The 22,871-nt window shown below is 40.8% G+C and overlaps 2 protein-coding genes and 1 long non-coding RNA gene across 3 annotated transcripts; 2 read left to right on the plus strand and 1 right to left on the minus strand.

Annotated features, from left to right (window-relative positions):
* Positions 1-417: 417 nt before the first annotated feature.
* LOC131880964 (uncharacterized) lies at positions 418-1,453 on the plus strand. Its single transcript, XM_059227696.1, has 3 exons — positions 418-1,033; positions 1,110-1,236; positions 1,306-1,453. The coding sequence occupies exons 1-3, from the start codon at positions 802-804 to the stop codon at positions 1,385-1,387; spliced, it is 441 nt and encodes a 146-aa protein (XP_059083679.1). The 5' UTR covers positions 418-801; the 3' UTR covers positions 1,388-1,453.
* On the minus strand, positions 1,446-12,065 carry LOC131880963 (uncharacterized). Its single transcript, XM_059227695.1, has 5 exons — positions 10,877-12,065; positions 6,194-6,306; positions 3,224-3,531; positions 2,404-3,149; positions 1,446-1,710 (listed from the first exon to the last, which is right to left on the minus strand). Exons 1-5 carry the CDS (start codon positions 11,169-11,171, stop codon positions 1,478-1,480), a joined length of 1,695 nt encoding a protein of 564 aa, XP_059083678.1. The 5' UTR covers positions 11,172-12,065; the 3' UTR covers positions 1,446-1,477.
* LOC131880965 (uncharacterized) lies at positions 2,546-7,908 on the plus strand. Its single transcript, XR_009373312.1, has 4 exons — positions 2,546-2,690; positions 2,749-2,886; positions 2,951-3,200; positions 7,815-7,908. It is a non-coding gene; the product is annotated as an uncharacterized LOC131880965 (long non-coding RNA).
* Positions 12,066-22,871: the final 10,806 nt, after the last annotated feature.

Here is a 22,871-nt window from a genome sequence, read left to right on the forward strand (position 1 = left end):
ATTGGATTCCGAGGATATTCTTTTGTTTTCATGGCTTGATGCCAGAATGAGTATGCATGATATTTTTATTGCCTATCAGCCTGAAGCTAGTGGAAAATTTTAATCATAGCCAAGCAAATGGGTGTTTAAGTTTAATGTGTCTTTGTTCTAAATATATGCTTTTAAAACTTATGTGATTTTTTATCAAGGCCTAAAATTAAGTCCTTGGTTGAATGAGGGTATTCCTCTTGTTTCACTAATTGCATTAAGTAACCATTTGAAAAATTTCCTTGAATGAATTGTCTTGAAGAACTGTCGTTTCAAGGTTAAAGATCGTGACCTGTGTTCGTTCATACATGGCTCTCCACCCGATGAAAACTAAGCCGTCTTAAGCTCTTGTTTTTTGGTCATCATATCGCTCTAACCCTGAAGGTTCGAGTGCTCTATTGGGTCAAATTATCCGTTGGGTCTAATTATCGCTTTGGTCCAGGTGCACTTTTGATCTATTTTGGGGGGAGAATTTCTAACCATCACTGGAAATGTAATCTAGGTAAGCAATGAGACATCTATTCTTTTATCTCATTACATTACTATTTTGTCACCAACAAAGGTATATATTATCAACTTGCTGCCTCGCTATACCTCTGAAGCAAGAGACCTACCTGCCTTTAAAGACATGAAGTAATTTCTAATTGCAACTTACTATTGTTCGTAAAATATTGGAATTCCCATTCTGTTAATGGTAGCATGTCAACCTGCGGTATGTGAGGTATACGTCGAATTATCCTCAAGGCTGCAATTATGGGCTATTAACACGAATAAATGAGATATAAACTACGGCGTTTCCATGTGGGTCACACAGTACCTCTACAACTCTCCAATATGATTGTCCCCTTCACCTTGCTCTTGGTTTTTGGTCTTTGGAACAACAATCTCGTTTCATCTCAAGCCACTGATCCTACTTATTCACAATGGAACATAAAAGTGGAATACGATCAGTTTGGTGGCACCCCTCCGAAATGTTTGGCTGAATGTAACACGTCGTGCGTCCAAGGTTAGATGGTTTTAAGTTGTCTCACATGTATTATATTGTAAAAATGACCACTATTTGCATGATTTTACCGTTTCAGGCGAGAGTTTATGCTTTGCTAACTTGATTCACGTGGACACCCCAGACAAGAAATTGAACCCTCTGGACGAGAAGTTTTATGTACATTGCATGTGCTCGAAATCAACCATCAGAAGAGATCCAGGCTTGTGAGTAGTGGAATGTGAAAGGTTTTCGAGGAAACAGGCTTATATAATGCAAAGGATAATTATGCCTAGGTTTTGTGGTCCAGGGATCACTTGTCCAGGAGCAACAACCACAGCCACAACCACAACCACTACCACTAACACACTTGAGTAGGGTTTCATCGGTAAATGGTTTTGAAACACTATTGAAATGTATTAATAAAGAAAACTTGAATTTGGATTAACATTTATTTCTGGGACAATATTAAAGTTGCACGTCTCCTACTTGGCAATATAAGTCTATGATTTGATCCTTGGTATATCCTGGTTTTGTTTTGGGACTCAATTTTGCCAACCAGGATTTACTGTCTTGTCGCTCAACAGAGGGTGCTGGATAGATAGGCTCTGGTAGCCACGCCTCTAAAGGAGGAGGGGGAAGAGGCAAGTCATCAATGTCGTCTTCAAACCCCTTATCGTGAATGGATGAATGAGTGTCATCTGTAAAAGAAAGGAAGGATTTGACTAACTGGCTAGTGATTACTAGTGCTATAAAAAGGGGGATTCACCCATAGTTTACTTTGCAAATGTCCCTTTGGTTTTAGAGTCACTGCCAACCTAGGGTGGTATGTTTAAGGCTACCTGTACTCAAAACAATCTAATAACAAAACAATACCATGAAATCATCTTTTTAACGTGAAATACGTTTGGGTTAGAAATGCCAATCCAAGCTTTTTGAAGTCAAGTTAGAAAAAAAACAATCCTTGACGAGATGGTTCCTGGAGCCAAAGCGCCGTAAAAGGAAGTTCACTTCAGTTGGGTAGTTAACAGTCTGTTGCAGTACAAGCATGATTTTAATTCGATCAAGGGCAGAAATTAAATTGCTTTGACTAATACAGTCCAGACATGTTGGATTGCATTGTCTAGCGAACAGTTTTTGATAAGCAAATCAATATTCATGCAGAAAAAAAATCTCCTTTTTACAATGCTTTTAAAAATTCCAACGAAGTTTACTTATAATCGGCATAAAATTCATTATGACAACAACTAAACACCCAGTAAGCCCATGTCATTGGGTATTTTTCTTAAAGCTTTTTGACATTTTCAAGTGTTTTTACACTTACAGCCCTATTTATGGCTGATGAAAATTACGATTCCAACTGACTAAATAAACCTCATCGAACAAAATCTTACCAGGGTAATGGAATTCAGTGACATCTGGATGTATGGTAACCGACTTGGTCCCGGGGGTACGGCCCTCCAAAATGTGCTCAGAAGTGATCCGTTTTAGCTCCTCAATCCCGCAGTCTCCAATGTAAGGCGTACTTGCGAATTCTGTTCGATTGGGCACCCTGAATTCGTTCTCGATAGCTTGTTCGCAACTCACGGGATCACTGTTCACGTGGAATTTGTTGTCAGGAGTTAAAAGGTCCACTGATCTGGACCTCTTTTGGCGTCCCATTGTTTCAACAGGCACAGAAGTACGGTTTGGCTTCCGAGGTAAGGTTTGAACTTGCATATAATTGGGCGTATTCGTAGGGATTCCTGGCGAGCGCTCGAGCCGGTTGGTCATCCTGGACCTGTCGATTGTGCAATAACTTGGGGGTGGAGGAGGAACTGGGGACACTGTCGATGAAGAAGCCGACGACGAGGTGGTCAAAGGACTTGGAGCACCGGGTACATCCGAAACTGACACATTGTGTTTGTTTTTCGACTTCAAGGAACTCGTCCGTCGTTTTAGTGCCTTGCCTGATGTATTCAACCAAATGTGAGGTGGGGCGTGGCTGACAGTGGCACTATACAGAGAGGACGAGGAGGCTGAGTCCAGCATGTGCTCCAAACTTTTGGCCCGTTTGATTGGTTTGCGGCCGTCCGGCCGAGGCCGAGGATCTTGAAGTTGGCCTCGTGGTTTGTTTCTCCTATGCCGAGGTCGTGGTAAACTGGAATGATCCATATGAGATTGTAAAACGCCAGACTCAAAGAGAAAGAGAGTAAGTGGTTTTGAAATATGTACCTTTGAGAGTGATACCCCATGGGTTCTGGGATTTGAATGACATGTGGAAATCGGTCACTGGTGTTGGACTTCGATCTTCGTGGCTTGAGTTGGGGATTTTTTTTGAAACTCGGAACGCTGCGGACACTTTTGAGGCTCTTCACACTTTTAGCACTTCGAAGGCTCTCGTTATGATACGTGATATTGCTCCTCAGTTGGGAGAGATTGGATGCTGACATCGTTTTAAGGCCCAGCTTTTTAATAGTTTTCATCTGAATGAAGAGCTGATCCACCAGGATCCACAAGAACACCAGGAATATGGCAAACACCTGGAACAATCCAGATTAGGAGCGGGTTAATGACCTCCATCGATTGTTTCTGATGCTGACCAAGTCATGGCCACCCACGTTCACATTGAAATCAGATTTCCAAATTGGGCTGAAATCTCGTTCTCATCCTGCGATTACGGCTGATACCAGTTTAAGGCGAGCATAGAACCCATTTATGGCCTTCCAATGATCAATAGATCAAAATGTACCAACAATGTCCGCTCAACCAAGCACCCTGGTATTTGTTCAAATGGCATTTCGAAATCAATCGACTCCATCCTACAAACACATCTGTTTGTTGACTCGGCGGTAAAATCTCCGTGAAAAGAAAACCAACAAATCGGCTTGCCAATCATTCGTGTACTCTGTCCACCTGCGTTCAATTTGATAGCGACCCTGATTTCGAGCTGGCTCACACCATCATTGCTTCGGGCCTACAAGGGTACTTAAAAAACCCATTGCTACCAAGGAAGTCCGTAACAATGGTGAGATGCCAAAGCTACGAATGTCACTCGGCCGTAGGGCGTCCTCATTACCAATGTCTCGAAATGCAAGGAGAACGCCTTGTTAACTTGGCGTTTGATTGTGTTACTCTCAGCAAGATGCGAGCTTCTATTCGGATTGGATCGCCTCAATAATATGTTAGTGTGAACGAAGACCCATTTAAGCAAGGCGGTGATTGGGTAGAGAAATATCAAGTTGCCTCAGTTCATTTCAATGGAGGCAAAATCGCATTATCTGGTCTTTTGAGCCTCCTATAAGTTTGGAGGAGATGGAAATGGCCGTATCAAATCCCTAACTGCCTTTCAAGGTCGGCCATATCTACGAAACCAAATGGTATTGAAGGCATGTGCGTACCGGACAAAACGGAAAAAAAATGTATCGACCAATGAATTATGATCGGACTCAATTTGATTCGGAAATATGAATGAATGTGCAAAATAGAAGCCGCCCCTTGCTCATTCTCACTAGAGATCCGCTAATCTAGTTTCAATCCATTTTGTCCCATCAACTGTTAATGGATGGTTCTGATTTATGATGCCGCCAAACATTTGATGAAACTCCTGTCCAAATCAATGTTCGAAAAATAGTACCTCAAAGCATGTTCCTGACCATAATTTGTGAAACGTTTAAGGAGGAGACTAAATCTTATTCAAATCAGGGTTCCAATCAATACACAGTTACACTTGATGCATATGATCTGCATGATCTATGGAATATTTTACGAGAGCGAAGATGAAGGCCTAACCAAGTTTAAAAAAAACCGTGTTCCATTTGCTCCAATTGCTCACGTGCTGTACTCTCAAATGTACTTGTACTTTCGCATTTGTTATGTCGTTAATTACAGTGTCGAATTAATAACGTGTCAAGACAAGAGTCCCAAATATTCAATGTCCTGGTGTCTGTCTGAGCTGAAAAGTGACCGCATTGTTATGAAAAAGCTTGATTTTGATGGCTGGGGACTTTCCCATGAGCTCAAACAGCACAAGGACAAGTATTGTACTTCAAAAACTGGCATTTCTGCTTCGAATCAAGCAACTGGGTTAATTGCCCTGAAGCCTGTTTAATGTCATAGAAAAATGTTTCTGAATGTTCCACTCATCATAACGTATCTGTCAAAAGTAATGGGTTCTCAACCTCTACAATATGTGGAAAACAGATGAGAATTTCGTCGGATTAACTCATAAATTATTTTCATGTCAGGCCTGAGCCCGTACTTGGTTATTTGAAGACCTTACATAGATGGGTGCGTATTTTCAGTCATCCATATAATGCTTATTTTTTTAGTAGTTTTATCATGAAATGAATTCTAAGGTAAATTTATGGGTTCATGTTTTTTAAGCGGTACCAATTCGGATTATTTTCTGACGCTCAGACTAGCATGCAATATCTAAATCATGATTTCTAAGCTTACCTAATACTCCCTTTCACGGCTCTATAGGCTTATCGCTACGTGTACACAGAGCTAGAGGTTGTAATCATTCATCTTTAATTTTGATGGGCATACCCAAACACATCTTGATATTTCTTTTTGGTAATTTTAGTAATTGCCTGAAAAAAAGCACCTGATAAATCTTTGGAACCAGCGTGTGAATATTTGGGGAACTGGAACGCGTGCTGCATGGTAATTACAAACGATTCTATGCATGAGATGCATATTTGATTCGAACCCTTCAAGATCATTTCCGAGGTCAATCATTTCAAGTGGAGCACTTCACATGTTAGAACTCTTTTTGCGTGGCAAAAGCCAAGGACGACGTCATAACTGGACGGAGAAAGTAGGGGGGAAATTGGTAGCATTAACCTTGATCAATCAAAAGCTTTCTCTCTCAGTTGAGGGTGGCTCTTTTGGATTGCGAACACGTTGACCAATTTGGAGCTTAATCAAAAGTCTATAAGAAAAGTTATGAGCATTTAAAACTCAGCCCAATGAAGCCACAAACTGAATGAACCAGTGCCATGTTGGTAAGTTCTAACCAACTGTTTTTTGTTCTCCGTGTGCTGAGTTTTAAAAAGCTTCTAACTGTTTACAAACACGTTCCATTGAGATCAAAATTGATCAACTTTTTCCATCTCAAACAAAGATTAACTCGACTGTCCAGTCTCTGTCCAGAAATGTCGTTGTCCTTGCAGGGACCAACGTGACGCATTGATTACTCACCAATGGGAATATTGAGAAAATGGCATAAGCTGGCGAGAAAGATTCCTCCGAGGTATCTCGATCCGACAAAAGTGTGAAGTGTAATGCGATGTAGATTCCCAAGACGAATAAACCTGAAAAAAACAAAATGAAACAGTTCTGGCATAATTCAATGGTTTTATCCTGGCTGGTCGACGTGATTGAAACACATCTATGGTTCTCAACAATCAATTATCAATCCTGGTGGATGAGAAGAATGGCTCTCGGAAATAAAGTATGAAATAATTGGTGACAACCGTTACTTCCTTTTGCAGCCAGTTTCGGCATGGTAGGTTCATTCACAAGTCCAAAGCGGGGTATCAAATGATGCCAGGTACCTTGAAATCAGGGTAACGAACAATTTTCACCTTTTATGGAGGTTCAAATGCTGGGATATGGACACCCTAAGCCAAGGTCAGCTTAAATTCCAATAGCACCCCTGAACCGAAGATTTCTCATCTTGCATTAACTTTATTCAAACAACTGTACAGGGTGGAAAAAAATAAGGGCCACTTTTTGGTGCTTGCTGAAAATGTTTCCCATGCACTCAAAGATTTGCTTGATCATATTGAATAGAAAGTTTTCATTAAAATGGATTATTGAAAAACCTAGCGCCATTCATAAATGATCAAATTTTAGCCTTAAGAAAATTCTTAACCCTCAGATAATATGGTCGCCTGAGGGAAATTGCAAGAATTCCAGATTTTAGTCCACGGCAGTTCTGTTCCTAAGTTCGACGATGGACACTAAAAGCCTCATTCACACCCATTGGCCTCTTGCCAGCCTTTAGCGTGCTCACAGTCTTGGCTCTGGTCTTAAGGCTGACTCACTTGGCGTTTCCGGAAATTGCCTTGTGTCAGAGAATGTATGATATTTGATATGAGAATAACTTTTTCAAGAGTCCCTCTGAATGAAAAATTATGCTTAGTATTGTTAAGCAAATTTTGAAGGTACCTAAAATGTCCTTACATTTCTTTCCACCCTGTAGGTATGGTCCAATTTAGGACAATTAGATTAGGGAACTTTAAAGCTTCATCTTTCCGATAACTGCAGTCGGTATGGCTACGCCTTATCCAATGTCATAAAATGATGGATTGGCAATCTGCTCTCATTTTGCACTACCGGCTTTTTGTATTCGGATTCGCCCACAAAGGACAAATAAATTCCTCATTATGGTAACAAATTTGGAATCTGGATTTAAAAGAACATCATATGCTTTAAAAGGTAAATTATACCACGCTAATAAAATGGAGCAAAAACCGACGAAAGCGCCAATTCAGTTTATGCTTCCAGAGTCTCGTCTATTGTTTATGGTTTATTTTGAAGCGTGTTAAGACTCATTATTTCAGGCGCAAAACCAAGCTTGTCCAAGTAATAAAACCCGGAAAAAATCAAGACAACTTTGCAAAGTGATTATGCGATTATCGTGTTACGCTTCTCAAATTCAGCCAAATATCCTAAGCTTTGGCATTTAATCCCCACCCGTATCTTTTTCCTCAATTATTGATTAGCCGAAGCCAAGTACCAAGTGCAGGAAAATCTCGATTTTTCACTGATCCGATATGAACCAATGCATAACTCCAGGTGGCTTTTCGTTTTGCAGACAAGGACATCCGAGGGCTTCCTTGGAGATAAAGCGGTTGGTGAGGATGCGATTGGCAATAGATTAGACCCACACAATGATCGGGCAAAACGGAAATCAACCATCATCATCATCAGCACATGAAACACCAACAAACCAATTGAATTTGTAAGCCCAGGATGGATGGAGATTTGGGGCAAGATGATTCTGATTCTGATGCGATGCTACTACTCTTGCGATTGGAATAGTCGCTGGTTGTGTGGAGCCTGGATGAGTCAGCGTGGTCTCGCAATTGACACATTGAATGTCAGCTGATCGGGGTCTAAGCGTGGAATCAGGAAATGCCTCGTCTAGCTTCTAATCTGCTTGGAATACCTGGCAACTTCTTGATCTTGGTAGGGCAAAATCATAGATGGGCTCAAGAAGTGAAAAGAGTCCTTGGCTATTGTTTGACTTTCCTTCTGTACTTTTGATTTACACCCGAGGTGAGTTGATAATGCCCCTTGAACTTAGTCAAGTAGGCTACGACCGAATGACCCCACTTCCAAGTGTGCCTATTATACGTACATATCGTAGACATTTGGTGTAGCATATCAATTGGCACCTTCTATGTTGGGGCTCCTGATTCACCCATTTAGCCTGCAACGAAGCGTGATCAAGTGCGCAAGGTTTTTCGTGCCGACCGTTCACTACTTAGAATGAATTCGTGGAGCCTTGTGCCACTTGTTGCATGTCACAAGCATGACAGCTCAAGTGAGGAAAATACCTCTTGGACGGTTAAGGAAGCTAGGAAGGAGGCAAAGGATCTCATTTGATATACCTATCGATCTCCACCTGCGTTTCATTCCTCAATGAGGAAGATGGGAGTCGCTTTTTATGGCTTGATTCCAATTTCAGTTGCTTTAAGTATGCATAAAAACAGATCCCAGATCCCTCACTCTCACTCACTCACACAGACAGAGGAAGATCGATGAAGGAAGGATGATTGTCCATGAATGATTTTCTAGTCTCCGTCCACCTTAGAAGCCAATCAAGGAGATTGAATGGTTTTGGTGGTTTGTCATCGCGCTTTCCTTCTCAGCGCAGTGCGTACGTACGCCAAGACATACAGCCATCATTTGGCCAAATGGATTTATGACATGACAAAAATGAAGATTCTCGATAAGATTCCGGGGATCAATCAACAGATTACTCCCTGACGACTCTCAAGGCTTCCTTCGGCTTTTTTCTTCATATCCATAAATTGAAAAAGAGGCGAAAAAGTTGTTCATAATTAAACAACTTTTCTTTGTTTGAGATTCGCTATCCTTCAATTCTGGGTGTGTGAGGGGTTAGTACGGTTCACGCGAGGACGAGGATGATGATGATGATTATTATTGCCCACGGATTGTTCAGCCGATACGTGATGGAAGGTGGAGGAGGAAGTCTCAGCTCACAAGTTCTCAAACAGTGCATCAGAGATGATAATGGATCTCGGCTGTTCGGGTACTGTTCGCCATCGAAGAACAAATATATATTTTTTTGCACAAGTCAATGTCAACAACACCAAGAGCTTGAGGGCAATTTGCAAATTCCATAAATTCCGCCCTTCCTCAGGATCCGTTGCATACAAGATGTCAGGCGGGCCCCGATATTGATCTTATGACACCTTGTTATCAGTTAATGAAGGTGTTTGCATCTTAATAAGTGATATGTAGTAATTGAAAGACATTCCATTGCCATTCCTCGATCTCAAGGCCAACCAATCGTAGATATGTTATTCATGCATTGTTTGCCACGGCGAATTATTTGGAAGTTCTTGGTAAATCTAAGAACCAAAAGCTGGGTAAGGCCCATGACAGCTGTCGAGTAATAGTCATTCATGTGTGATTTCCTTTGCTTGTAAAATCTTTATGGTCCCTCTCAATTCATTGAATGAGCAACTTATAGATGGGTTATTTGAGGAACGGTCGCAATTCAATCGCTTCACTCAGGATTGGAACTTATTTGGACCCGAGATCTGACACATTTTCTCATCCATCACTCAAAATAGCCATGTGAGAGTCTTCCTTGTTGTGACCAAAAACAATCTTGGCATGAGAGAATTTTGGTCATTCAACCTTTATCCACGTGAACTTTGTGTACGTAAGTATGTGCGTGTAGTGAAGCTAGTTTCAGTGTGAAGGACTCGATAGAGGTGAGAAAAAATACACATACCATAGACTTGAACCATAAAAGAGGAATTAGTCGTAACTACTTCAGGGGCCCAGTTCTGAACGAGACACCGATAATGTGTTTCGTTCATTCCCGAGCTTGAGGACTGAGAAACGATTCGGTTGGGATCGAGCGAGATGGCAAGAAAAGGCTTAAGGCAACCTTGGAGCCGTGAATTCAAACAAGACAGATAAATCTGGACTGAATGGCCTAAAGGACCTTCGACGGTAAATGGCAATTTTTCGCTCCGCTCTGGACCAATTTCTTTTGGTCACACTCCAATTTGTCCACACATTCCCATGTCTACGTGCATGCATGAATGTATGCATACAGTGGTACATTTGTACATAGATAAGTAACCACTTCAAGGAATGCACGTTGACTCTGGTTAGAGTCTGAGAATCATCCTTGAGATTTGGCGTTTTGATATCCCCTTACTCTCGCCAAGGATGGACACGCCTTCCAACTGGGTGTCAGGTGTCTTGGCATACGCCCTGCTTTGTTTATGGCAGAAAACGGGGAATTTGACCGCCGGGAGAGGCTCTTTGACGGATGTGCTCAAGAAATTCCTGCCCTTAATTCATTGCTTCACAGTCGGAATCTGTTGGAGAAGAATGACAGCCCAAGATCGGCATATTTATAAGTACGACTGGTGAGGCCTAAAATTAGAGTTGAATGATTAGGCCGGAGGAAAATTGCAAATCATTTAATGATTGCCAACCACCAACCAACCAACCAACGGATGAATGAACGCCTCAACCGGAAACACGCACGGATTTCGGGATCAAAATTCAAGAATGATTGTACGTTCGCCATAGAGCTTCTTGTCGTCATTGCCGCTTTCGAGTGAATCAGTCGAAGTCGTCGTCTTCGTCGTCGTCTTTACTCACCAATGATTACCATCATTTTGAACACGAGCCAGGGCAACATCAGCATTCGCTTGTTCATCCGGATCGCCAACAGAACCAGAACGCTTACTCCAATGCCCAGTGAGCAGAACACCAACATGAGCACAAACACTATGACGAAAGTTCGATTCTGGGCCAAAGCCGTCCCCGATGTGGTCACACCATACACTATGAAAGAGATGAGGCCCATGAACATGTAGCCGAGGATCATGATGATGCTCAAGATCCGCACGAACGTGTGCAAAGCGCAACAACAAGACCGAATCTGAACCCTCATGGCGTTTTCGCTCTTTCGCTCTTGGAATGAGCCTTTTCTTTGCACTAATTGACAACGTTGGGCACGGATTACGCTTGGACTTGGATAACGATCGAAGTGGTAGCGTTGATGGTGATGATGATGATCATCGAAGACCCAATTTTTACTCAATTAGTAATGATGATCTTGAAATTTGCACGGCACTCTTGGCTTCCGGAGTCTTGTTTCAATGGAAAGCCATACCAAATTGTCTCGAGCAACTTTTGCTCGTTTTCTTAGGAGAGGATTAGAGAGTGAATCCCAAAGGCAAGTGTGTGCACCGTCACTTCTGGAGTTTTATATCTCAAAGTCCTCTCCAGGATGAGCGATGGCTTATGCTAATGACTGGAGACCAAAGAAGTCTCCTGATCCATCCATCCATTTTCCACATCCATTCCGTCAATGCATGAGCAGGGTTGATTTGGGGGGTAGTTAGACGCTGCTCTGGAACGTTGTGAAGGAGCGTCTCTCTTCAAATCATCTTTTTGTCGAGGTTGGCATCGCCTGAAGTCATTTCGGTCCCAAAGTACAGTAATGCCACCTCTACCCACGCTTCCCCCAAACCTGTGAGTAATGCCCCAAACCCCATTTCAGAGAATATGGCGAGTCCTGCCACGATTACTCATCCCAGCTCTTGACGCTTATCTTACCGGCTTTTACTCATCTACGAAAAAAAGCCACACCACCAGCAAATACACCACTCATAAACTTCCTTAAAGCACGGAAAAAGTCACAATCTGCGGGTCTCTTGTCTCGGCTTTTCCGACACTTTACACAAACAAACTTAAGACGCTTGAACAATCACCTCTAACTCGAACCTGCGCACAACTGGCCTCGACGAACGCCAAAACTCGACTGACAACAGAACAGAAGCGAGAGTTCAAGCCATCGTCGCTCGTTCGCTTTGTGTGGAGTCGACTTGATTCTAGTACGTACATACATGTTGTGCACATACTACGTGCACTATTCAATTGATGTGATGCTTTCGGGGCTCTTGAGATACCTGTGAATGTGTGGGGAGAGAGGGGATATGTGTTATAGGGATGTACAAATTCTTCACGGATTTGTGAGCTGTTATCAAAAACCCTCCCGTCACTCTAATTGGAAACAAGAAGAATGACTTCGCCGTATGAAATGATTAGGAATTGTCTTTGTTGACTTGTTTGAATTAGTTTATGGAACGACATATTGGGAAGGGAGAAAAAAACTGGTAAAAAGGCTTTCCAACCACCCCAACAGCTCATTTTCGAACCCATGTGATTAGATCAGTGCCGGGAATTTCATTGGTAAAAAACACGATGCAAAGTTTGTCTAGTAGCGAAGACTATTTAGGATTCATGATTGCATGTCCATCTAGATAAAGATGGTGTGAGTTGAACAAACGCTCATTTAGCACACTTTATAAGACAGGTCCCTTTGTAAACTCTCTGCCATTGGATGGATAAAGGCCTCAAACTGAGTGCTACATCTCAACCGTGGTGGTTTGATTTGGGCTCTTCTAATTAGACATCCCACTCCCCTGCCTTGACATTCATCTAGCTAATGTTGTTCGTTTTGGCCTCCAAACCTGAGAAAATAAACAATGCGAAGGGCGAATGAGATTGAGTCGTTCATTTCGAGTGAGTCTGTTCGGCCAATGATGCACTTCATTCCATAAATGTAACTGTATTGTTTGGGAGTTGGTTGAAGAAGAGGAGCACGTCACAATGGTTTTGATGACATTTGAGCCGATCCCAAGGTAGATAGTTGCTTGGCGAGGAAATTTGAAATGATATATGTGATCGGTAGATCTGATCGAGAAAATATGAGACGCACGTAACTTTTAATCCTGTTTTGAATGACATGTCTGGTTCCGTCTTGTGACGGGTAATGCCCATGACAAGACGAAATCTTCATTTTTTGGAACGGGGGGGGGATGAGAGAATTTTGGGATGTCTTACTTCTAATGGTCTTAGTATTGACCTTTCTTTGTGTAAGTTGCTCTTGCTCTTGTTATCAATTTGCTTGTCTACATATTTGAAGAAGGGGAGCTTTCTATTTAACAATGACACAAATGCAATCAGATTGTCTATGCTTAGTGAGCTCTAATTTGTATTTAATAAAAGTGAGCATTAAGCTTCAAGTGTTCACATGGATGGCGTAATTGTCAGCCAAATGGAGTTTTTGGGTTTGGAAGTTCTCTTAAAATAAGAAATTACTAGAGTTAAAATGATGGTCAGAACGGTTACTCTGGACAAATAAGGAAGATACCTTGCTTTTCAGTTTTCTTTTCGAGCTCAATAGTTAACAAACTTTAGAGTAAACACCAAATGTGTGAACCGTTCTGGTTTCGAATCACTTGCTCACACGCTATGGCAGGATACTTTTAGAAAATGTGAGCAATCTCTGATTAATCTTCGAAAAAGAATAAATAGAATTTGGCCATGTCATGTTCGTATCCATCAAGAAATAGTTTTTCTTGCCGTCTCACATTTTGTGTATTGGATTCGCTTTCAATCCGTGGAAAGTTGCAGTCATTTGAAGGAACGAAGAAGGCCTTCTCCCCAAATCCAAACAACTCACTTGGAAGCCATGATTCAAAATGTTACCATGACTCACAAAGAAGGCTTTTCCGAGAATGTAGCGAGAAATTGGAGCCTCTTAAAACAAACACCTGTTCAAATTTTACGATCCTTTTTTTTTAGTGCTCACTTGCTTGGTCCGATCAGTTCATCACGCTCATCTCCTTGGCCTGGTCAAGATATTACCAATTTTGATTTTACAACAAGTCATTGACGGCATGGCGGAACAACATCGAACTAGATTAGCCTTAACATGATCATGGCACGCACATTTGTAGATGAGTACATCTGTGCCAGGATCTCAAATTGACATTTTGGAAGTGAGTGAACGCACCACGATTTCCATAGACTGACCTGAAGCCATTGAAATTAGTTATTGCAATTTTCAGTCTGATCGAACAACTCAATCAAACGTCATGCCAATGCAAATAAGCGCAGAATTCATAAACACTTCTTGTAATTAACTGCCAGAGGAGGGTTAGCTAATTCATTAAGTAAAGAGTTATATGGTACGTTTGAAGGGAAATGATTTGGGACACAATCATTGGATTGAACTGAAAATTGAGATGCAAATTCGTAACGACATGGGACTATTCTCATTTGAAAGAAAAAGCCATACATTCACTCGATTTCGATATGTCTCTTCTCCTTGTACACATTCCAGTGGTTTATACTTTGAATCAAATGTGAAAAAACGATACTCAGCGTACCCCGTATAAAATACAGGTTAGGAAAATACTTGATAAGATATTCTAAATTGGATTAAAACAGTTTAAGGCCAATCCTTCAGTCGCACAATGAGATCAATTATCTAAAACAGACCCCAGATGTCAGGTTGTCTCTTTGCACTGGCAATAAGACCACTTTGCATGTTCACTATTCAGGGTTATTCCGTGTCGCCATTTGTTGAAGGACTGATTAGCCAACTGGTCCAACATGCCGATGCCTTAGGGTTTTTGACTCAAGAGACTCATGGGAAGAACTCAATTGCCAATGGTTGATCAACGCGGATAAGTGAGATCAAAATCCGAAGCTACTCCAGAAAAATGCCCCCAAATGGCCGAAATTTTATAACAACTCCAATTGGGTCGGACATCTTTACTCTAATCTCAGAAATACGGAGCTATAAATCTCAAGTTCCCACTCGAGACGATCAATTTCCAAGTGGACAAGAAAATTCAAGGCAAGACTTGCAAACCAACATCAGTCATTGAGTGGCATTGAATTCTATTTCTCAGGTAGCAGGGAATGTCTCTCAATGTGCTCCAGGAATTTTACGTAGTTCTAACGGAGTTCAACCAATCTTGACTACTTCTGACCCGATGGTTTAATGCTGTCGAAGATGGTGAGCGGAGCAGCGACACCCACGCAAATTTATTGCTCGCTTATACAATCCAGAAGACTCAATCAGACTGGAAGTTAAAGATGGCATGACCAGCCGCTCAAGACATCAGAATACAAATAATGGTAATGTGCTGATTCCGTGAAAATTGCATAAGTTTAGTTGAGAGATATACCGTACATCAAAAGGAGCACAAAAATGGGAACTTCAATGCGATTGCCCGACCAGGAAATTTAACTATTGTTCCATCCAAATATGTGTCTAATAAGCAATCTCAAGACTAGTATCAAATAATCTAGATATATTTACTGGGAGATTGTGGTAATTAGGAATATATTTCCTTTTTTTCAGATGTATGTAAAATTCAGTAGTATATGTATGGTCTGCCAAATTTCCCCACATTTGGACGATTTCAACTTGTAAAAAAAGGCAATTATGATATCATAATGTTTTGGGCACAAAACTAACCCAAAAATCAGAAATACCTTTTGCAAAAGGAGAGATGTTACTTTTGATGTTAGATTTTTTTTGCTTTGGTTTTTCACAATCTTTGACAAAAAAGTGTTGCGTTGTAAAAGTCATCAGGGCATCAATACTGATTAACCAATCTTCATCCAAGCTTCCTCCAACAAGTTAGTTTTGAGCGCCATTTTGAAAGCGATCTGAACAGGTGTTGCAGACCAGCCATATTTTTAAGGCCATGCTAAGTTGGCAAGCTCAAAATTGCTCCATGACAAAATTTCTTATCAGCATAGGGTGGATTAGAAATTGAGTTGCACGTTGAGTAGAGATCAAAGAAAATTCCAAATAATTTATTGTTCATCCTATGTGAGGATGAGGATCTGAATTAATGAAAGTAGGAAACCGGTTACAAAAAACTTTCAAATTCCTGCTCCCTGAGCAAATCAATTATCCGGCACAATTAGAATTTCCCACTTTGCCTTTTTAACCATCAATTGTCAAACACCAACAACAAATGACGTGTCGCCGCAAAGTCCCAATAGATTAAAGTGCAAATATTAATGCAATGACTCCCCTGAAAAGGGCCTTGTCAGGGTTGAAAGCATTTTAATTGATGAAAAAAACGTCAAATGATATGTTTGGGCGTACACAATTCCTCCATATTGTCGAATCAGCTGTTTCACTGATAAGATATGGTATTGAGTTTCCTTTGATGTTTGTAAATGTTAGTTTTGTTACTATATTTGGCCTTAAAATCTAGCTTTTAAGGACACTTTTCCACCAAGAGTTGTGATTCTAGATGATCAATGGGGAAAAAATGCCAAAAAATGTGCGCAAACACGCAAAATATGGAAGCACAGACCATAGCTTGGATGAAAAAGCTCCTTAGGAGTCAAGGGTTGAACTTTAAAGCCAATTGAGAGAACAAGACGAGCAATTGTGAAAATAATTTGGCATCATTGTAATGGAATTTTAATTTTCTCTCCTCTCTTAGAAATAGTTTCCAGGTAATATTATGGCTAGTTAGTAATGAGCCACAAATTTGAAGAGGATATTTTGTCTATTTTTTACATTTAAAACCTGGTATGATATTTGGCCTACTAAAGCAAAAACCTACATATTCCTTACAATATTAGAAGGAAGCACATTAAACAGTGAAGGAGCCTGATAAAGAAGTGACGTGGGCTTCATTGCACCAACTAGAATTGATTCTTGAAGCCTTGAAGGTGCTCTCAAAACACAAGTTAAGCTTCTAAGGTCACCGCAACTAACCCTAAAACCTGGGTTGGGGCAAAGCTCATGGATTCTTGTAAAAACGTACAAGTACCTTTTGTACCCTCTCTGAACACTGCAAAAAATGGCTCGCAATTGACACACAACATTGGCTCATCTCTGCGCAGCACAAAAGGAGGTCGCGGTTTCTCTATTGCAGTCTTCCAACCGCAATCTCACAACGCCGTCGGACTAAAAGAGTCTTGCCCAAATTAGAGCCATTTGGTTGTGAGTTCTTGTGGCAACTTTGTCCAACTAGTCTGGCTGAGTGCCTCTTCATGCACTTTTTGCTTGGATGATGGTTGGATTAAGTCTTTTTAAGGGTGACAAGGATTCGTAAACAACGATCCACCTGTCCAAAACTTGCATGTCGACTCATGAACTTTTTGGTGTCCCTGGTCTACTTAAGCTCCCTATGTGTTCGAATAGAAATGCCATTGTCAAGATCTTGCCGTCAGCAAACATGTTTACTCGTCAATATATTTTTATCCTTTAAGTTCAGTTTGCCAAAGTTGATGTCAACAATTGAAGGTTTGTGTTATTTGCTAATTAAGTGATAATTAAAATAACAAACAACGTCCACATACTGCTTGAAATTCGAAACAAATTGCTTGGCCACACACCTCAGTTTGATATTCACACTTGCTCGCTTGCATGTTTGAGGTTGCGTGAATTGTGTGGCCGAAATAAAACAAGTCACGTTGGATCTGATTAATTGTTCAATCACTGTACGCAGGGTAAAATGTCCTCGTTTAAAAATGTCTCTTCAGAAATTCACAAGATATCTTACATGCTTTTGTGAAGAGGTTCCTTTGAATAGAAGACCCTGTTGTTCAACAAGGGGGTAGGGGAGAGAATCTTCACTTAAATATAGTATGGTGCAATAGAAATTGCAAAAATGCTCTGAGAGTAGAGGGTAACTAGCCACCTATTATACCATCGGGTACAGGCGTTCTTAGCAGATTAACGATTGTTTTGTTGAGCATTCATCAAGCATTCTCAGTTCCGTCCACCAGGCAGGGGTGAAAGGGCATGACCTGAGCTTGAACCTTTACCGAAAAAAAGTGTTGCATTACCGTTACCGTTACTTTTGCAGAAGGAAAGAGCGCTTAAAAGTGCAAAAATACGTTTATGCAATGTTTGACGTTTAGTAAATATGAAATGAAACAAATGACTCCTGCAATTATTCATTTGTTCCTATCAGTGGCAAGTAGTGATGGGTTTCGAACGGAAAATCAGCTATTTAGCTTGAAGAACCTCTGTTGGGACTCCCAATTCAATCAAAAAAAGTACATATTTGAAGACCTATGATCAAGAACGAGTCTTATTGCAGCACTGGTTCCGAGACCAAGTGTCACTCTGATGAGCAGTTTTGAGTTTGTTTGTGTATCCTATTTTTTGCTTCTGATAGGAGCCCTGACCAAGGTCCCTGAAGCAAAAAAGCTGATGAATTTGAGACGGAATTTTGATAAAAAATCGGTTAGGAAACCTACACGCATTTTTCTTTCCCTCGTTCATACAGGAAAAAAGAAGCGGTAGTAAGAGGGCTAAAGACCCGTTCCGTTACCGTTACCGCTACCTGAATATTCAGAAAAGTAACCCGTTACCAGTAGTGTTACTCAAAAAGTAACCCGTTACCAGTAGTGTTACTCAAAAAGTAACCCGTTACCAGTAGTGTTACTCAAAAAGTAACCCGTTACCAGTAGTGTTACGCCCTTGCCCTCTGAGACAGAGAACACCTGGTAAATGGGCTTTAATATGTTAGGCTTGTCTTAAGGCCTACGGTTATTACCCATATTTGGACATACAATATCCAATCAATTAAGGATGCAAAGCTAGGCACCTCTACTCCCTTCGGATACAGATCAATCTTTGTTGTCTGGCATACATCTGGGTCAATCTTCAAGGCTAAATTTCTTGCAAAATGTGGTCACTGCTCTAGTTTATTGGACATCTTTCAAACTCAGCTGATGTCTTAAATGGCGGACGTGCGTTAATACTACTGATGGGAAAAGGGCAAGTAGCAAGTCATCACAGACACCCAAGTACTACTTGTTTACAAGCAAAGCTTGGCCAAGTACTAAAACTTGCGCAAGCTTAACACAAGCAGAGATCCGCTGCTAACGTAGGGAGCCCAGACGGTTAGCTGAGGAAAACCGCAAAGTGAGGATTTTTTGTGCGTAGCTAAAGTCAGATTGCCAGAAACAAACCAGTCATTGAACCAAAGCCATGTTACTGCCTCACTGTTGGTGCACATTATTGCTTTTCTTGTATAAGCTGACTTAAATTCCCCTGGTATAAAATTTCTCGCGTAAGTTTGGCCACACCATTTTCCCCTCAAGTGTCTGAGTACAAACCGTACAAACCCAAGTTGGGGCAAGTTTCTACTTGGGCAAGTTAAGCACCGGACTACTTGCCCTGTCGGTGCTTGCTCCACATCAGTAGTTTTTACCCCTCCGACTTGAATGTTAGTCTTTAATGGTTTTAAGTTGATGACATAGTACCGACTGTGATACCAGTGAGTGGGGCCACGCCCTCGAACAGTGGCCCCATGAACCTATGGACGTTACACGAAGTTTCTAAACCGAGTACATAAGCAGATAAACTGTCAACACCCAGAAAGTCAGTGTTGCCATTTTGAAATCATTCCTGACCTAACCTAACCTCTCGTTGCAAGGATCAGGGGACGCCTAGGCCGCGGCGCAAGCCTGCGGCCGCTCAGTTGCACGGGCCAGGAGGCGCTTAGGCAGTAGCGCAAACCCAAATGGCAACACTAAGTTTTATGTACTCGTTTTAAAAACTGTGTGTAACGGTTACACCATGAACCTGTGATATGCACGGTTCAGTGCACCTCTCCTTCCCAGTTTATGTACTATCTGCAATTTCCCTCTTCACTTTTTTCATGTGCACTGAACCAATCCTAGTCAAACTCACTGTGATATCACACTCTAGTCAACGATTTTATCCGTCTTGGCCATTTTATTCTTTTATCAATCGATTTTTGTATAGGATATTTATACATAGAGTTTTATAAATTTTTCAATCTGACATGACCAAGAGTCGCAATAAAGTTTATTTATTTCATTAAAATGGCGTTGATCTCTTCTCTAGAGTTTAACACCTGATTCTTGCCAAATCAGACAAACAAACTTCTAATACAGTTGGATACTTTATTGAACTCTATATACATGAAATAATAGTCTACCAATCAGCGGTCTTGCTCGGATAATGAAAAAGGGGGTAATTGCTCGGCGATAGAAGAGGGAAAGCAAACGTACATGGATGGATACTGGTCTGATCCTACTTTTTGATAAGGGTGATACTTGTGTCAATGGTGATCTACAGCAATGGCGTCGGTTCGATCGGATTGAAGGTCCAGGATTGAATCGATGGAGTGATAATTCAGAAGTTACCCCTGCACTCAGCTGCAAAGACTTTTCAACATGTCTATGCCGGCTCACTGATGTATGCAATGCACTTCCCCAGGTCTTTTTGACTCTGCACGGCTTCCTGGGCCCTGACTCCTTGTCCTTATTCAAATCGGATAGATTGTTCGTCTCTTCCAACACTCCAACAATTGTTCTTGTTTCACACACACCAACGAAAAGCTTCAAGGTGAGATTTGTGGCCACTTCAGATGTTCAAACGTGTCTTCTCTCCTCAAGAGATCAATGGTGACTGTCCTTTTTGAAGGACGATTCGCGACTGTTTTCATGGAGAACTATTTGGTGACTGCTGATTTGGAGGATCATTGGTGAAGCTTCCCATCGTTTGTCTCTTGGGGTTCAAACACATTCTTCTCAGGATGTAAGAAGTTGTGATGGCCGGTTGTAGTATACTGGGATTTTATCTTTCTCCTTAGAGCTCATAAGATCTCGTGGGACCAAACGTAATCCTTGTTGAACAGGGTAAAACAAATTGCGTGGCGTCCTATTTGCATAGCATTGACCGAGCTGCATCCTTCAGAATTCTTTTATAATAACGATTCCATGTGACATTATTCATCTCTTGTTACAATCATACATATTGTATTATCAGCCAGGGACTCTTAAGAGAAGAAACGACACGGCTTTCCTCTGCCCAACAAGTAAGGCCATTGCGTTGAATTAAAGCAACAGCTCTAGTATCAATAATACAAGATTGCACATGCTTTAGAGTGCATTGAAGTGCTTTTCAATAAATAATGATCTCTTTGATACACAAGTCTGTTCACATGCCAAAAATTTCTGCATTAATTTTAAAAGTCAAAAGAATATATGAAATAACCATGGATAGCAAAATAATCAAAAACAATCAAATTGTCTTTAAAATTAATGAAATACGGTATTGCGCACAGGTTACTCAAAAATACTCGTAGAAAAAAGCCAGCAGTAGATTCATTTTATTCATTTGTATTTGTATTTAAAAATATTTAAGCCGTGTGGCTTTTTTAGAGGTGCGAAAAATGGTGGGCATATTGTGGAATCGAGGGGTGAGCTGATGAAGAAGAACCTGCACCGAAAAATAAAAGAAATTTATGAAATAGGCAGTAATAGTACATGTACGTAAATATAAACGTATCAGAATATCTAGGATAGACAATTGATGATTTTGTTTCAATCCACACATTTGACAACAGAAACATCAGGTATTGGTGAAAATGGATGGGTTCTTTTTGATTAGAGTTTAAAATTCCACTTATTAGGAAGTTTACGTAAAAGACAGGAATTGTTTGAGGGGCACGAAGTCATACTAAAGCAGAGTTCTCTAGATTTAGATTTGAATTTTGGACTCCAATAATTTGGTTATTACCAAAAGCATCCAAAATAGTCAAATAAAACCGGTGTCATATCTATTAAGATATATCATCCAATGGTTATCAAGGATTCAAATGAGTTTAAAGAACAATACGTAGCTCAAAGCTACTATATGCCTGCTTTTGGTTTGAGGACCACTCCCAGAGTGAGGATCATAGTTTCATAACAAATCTGTCAAATTACTTGAAATTTAGTCAAGTTGTTCCCCCTTCAAACAATATTACTAGCAATTTTTTTTGACTGATTGTGTTTAGAGTGAAATCTTGCTTTATCAAGAACACCTAATTTGTACTTTTAAGTAATTGTTCTGCAAGACAGGTCAGAAGCCGTTTAAGTAAATTTACATGCCTTGTTGGAAGAGGATACCATCAATGGTTACAAAAGTAATATCAGTCACATATTTTGTACAAATAGTTTAGGCCTAACTTGGCGGGAAAGGTTTGATGATCACAAAAAAGTGGCGTTTCCTTGCTCTAGTGTCCTTGGATCAGTTCACTAAATGTGCACGGAACACACATCTCCTTCTTGGAGGGTCCCAAAAAGTAGAGCTTTCCAAGACGTTTGACGTAAAATACTCATAAGTTCTGCCTTAAATTCTCTTCCGACCAAGCAATAGACAATGAAATTGATCGAAGAATTGACCACAATAAAAACATGATTAACCATCAACAGAATTTGAATAGCAATGGGAGCATAATGTCGGCCCAGTTCGTGACAATACCGAAATTGATCCTCGGCTAATTGTGGGCTGAGATAAATTTGAATCGATTGAACACACAATCTATATACATGACAAAAGACAAAAATTAGTACAATAGCAATCAAAAGGGCCGTGGACTTGGCACGCTTCTTTCGGAAGTGTCTCTCATTGCTAGCCGGAAGATTATACGGATGTAACTTGATCATTAAGGATCTTGTTGGTACAGATTCTTTTGTGTGTGTCTTGCCGACAAATCGATACTTATGGTTTCCGGAATTTCTGATCTTAGCGTAAATCGAGGTGTTGAAGAACAGGAGAGCTCCAAACGGAAATAGGCCAGTGCAAAGAATATCGTCCCAATAGGAAGAAAACTGTATGAAGTTCTCATTATCCATAATATGAGTTGTCCAGTAAATCAATCCGTGTTCGACTGTGTCCATTAACTTGAATTCAAGGAACCTAGGGACTTCTAAGCAAACCGTGGTAATGAAGACCGTGAGTATATACTTTGTCGAAGAAGGTCGGTATGCAAAAGTCTGGCAAATGGCC

The sequence above is a fragment of the Tigriopus californicus genome, chromosome 5 (genome assembly GCF_007210705.1).
Source record: "Tigriopus californicus strain San Diego chromosome 5, Tcal_SD_v2.1, whole genome shotgun sequence".
NCBI lineage: Eukaryota > Metazoa > Arthropoda > Copepoda > Harpacticoida > Harpacticidae > Tigriopus > Tigriopus californicus.

What these genes read in the sequence shown, in the direction of transcription:
- LOC131880964 (XM_059227696.1), top strand. Translation starts at nt 802, where the DNA reads ATGAGATATAAACTACGGCGTTTCCATGTGGGTCACACAGTACCTCTA. An exon ending in TAACACGTCGTGCGTCCAAG is followed by an intron (nt 1,034 to 1,109) that starts GTTAGATGGTTT and finishes TTACCGTTTCAG; the next exon opens with GCGAGAGTTTATGCTTTGCT. An exon ending in ATCAGAAGAGATCCAGGCTT is followed by an intron (nt 1,237 to 1,305) that starts GTGAGTAGTGGA and finishes AATTATGCCTAG; the next exon opens with GTTTTGTGGTCCAGGGATCA.
- LOC131880963 (XM_059227695.1), bottom strand. Translation starts at nt 11,171, where the DNA reads ATGAGGGTTCAGATTCGGTCTTGTTGTTGCGCTTTGCACACGTTCGTG. An exon ending in CAAAATGATGGTAATCATTG is followed by an intron (nt 6,307 to 10,876) that starts GTGAGTAAAGAC and finishes TGTTTTTTTCAG; the next exon opens with GTTTATTCGTCTTGGGAATC. An exon ending in CACTGAATTCCATTACCCTG is followed by an intron (nt 1,711 to 2,403) that starts GTAAGATTTTGT and finishes TTTCTTTTACAG; the next exon opens with ATGACACTCATTCATCCATT.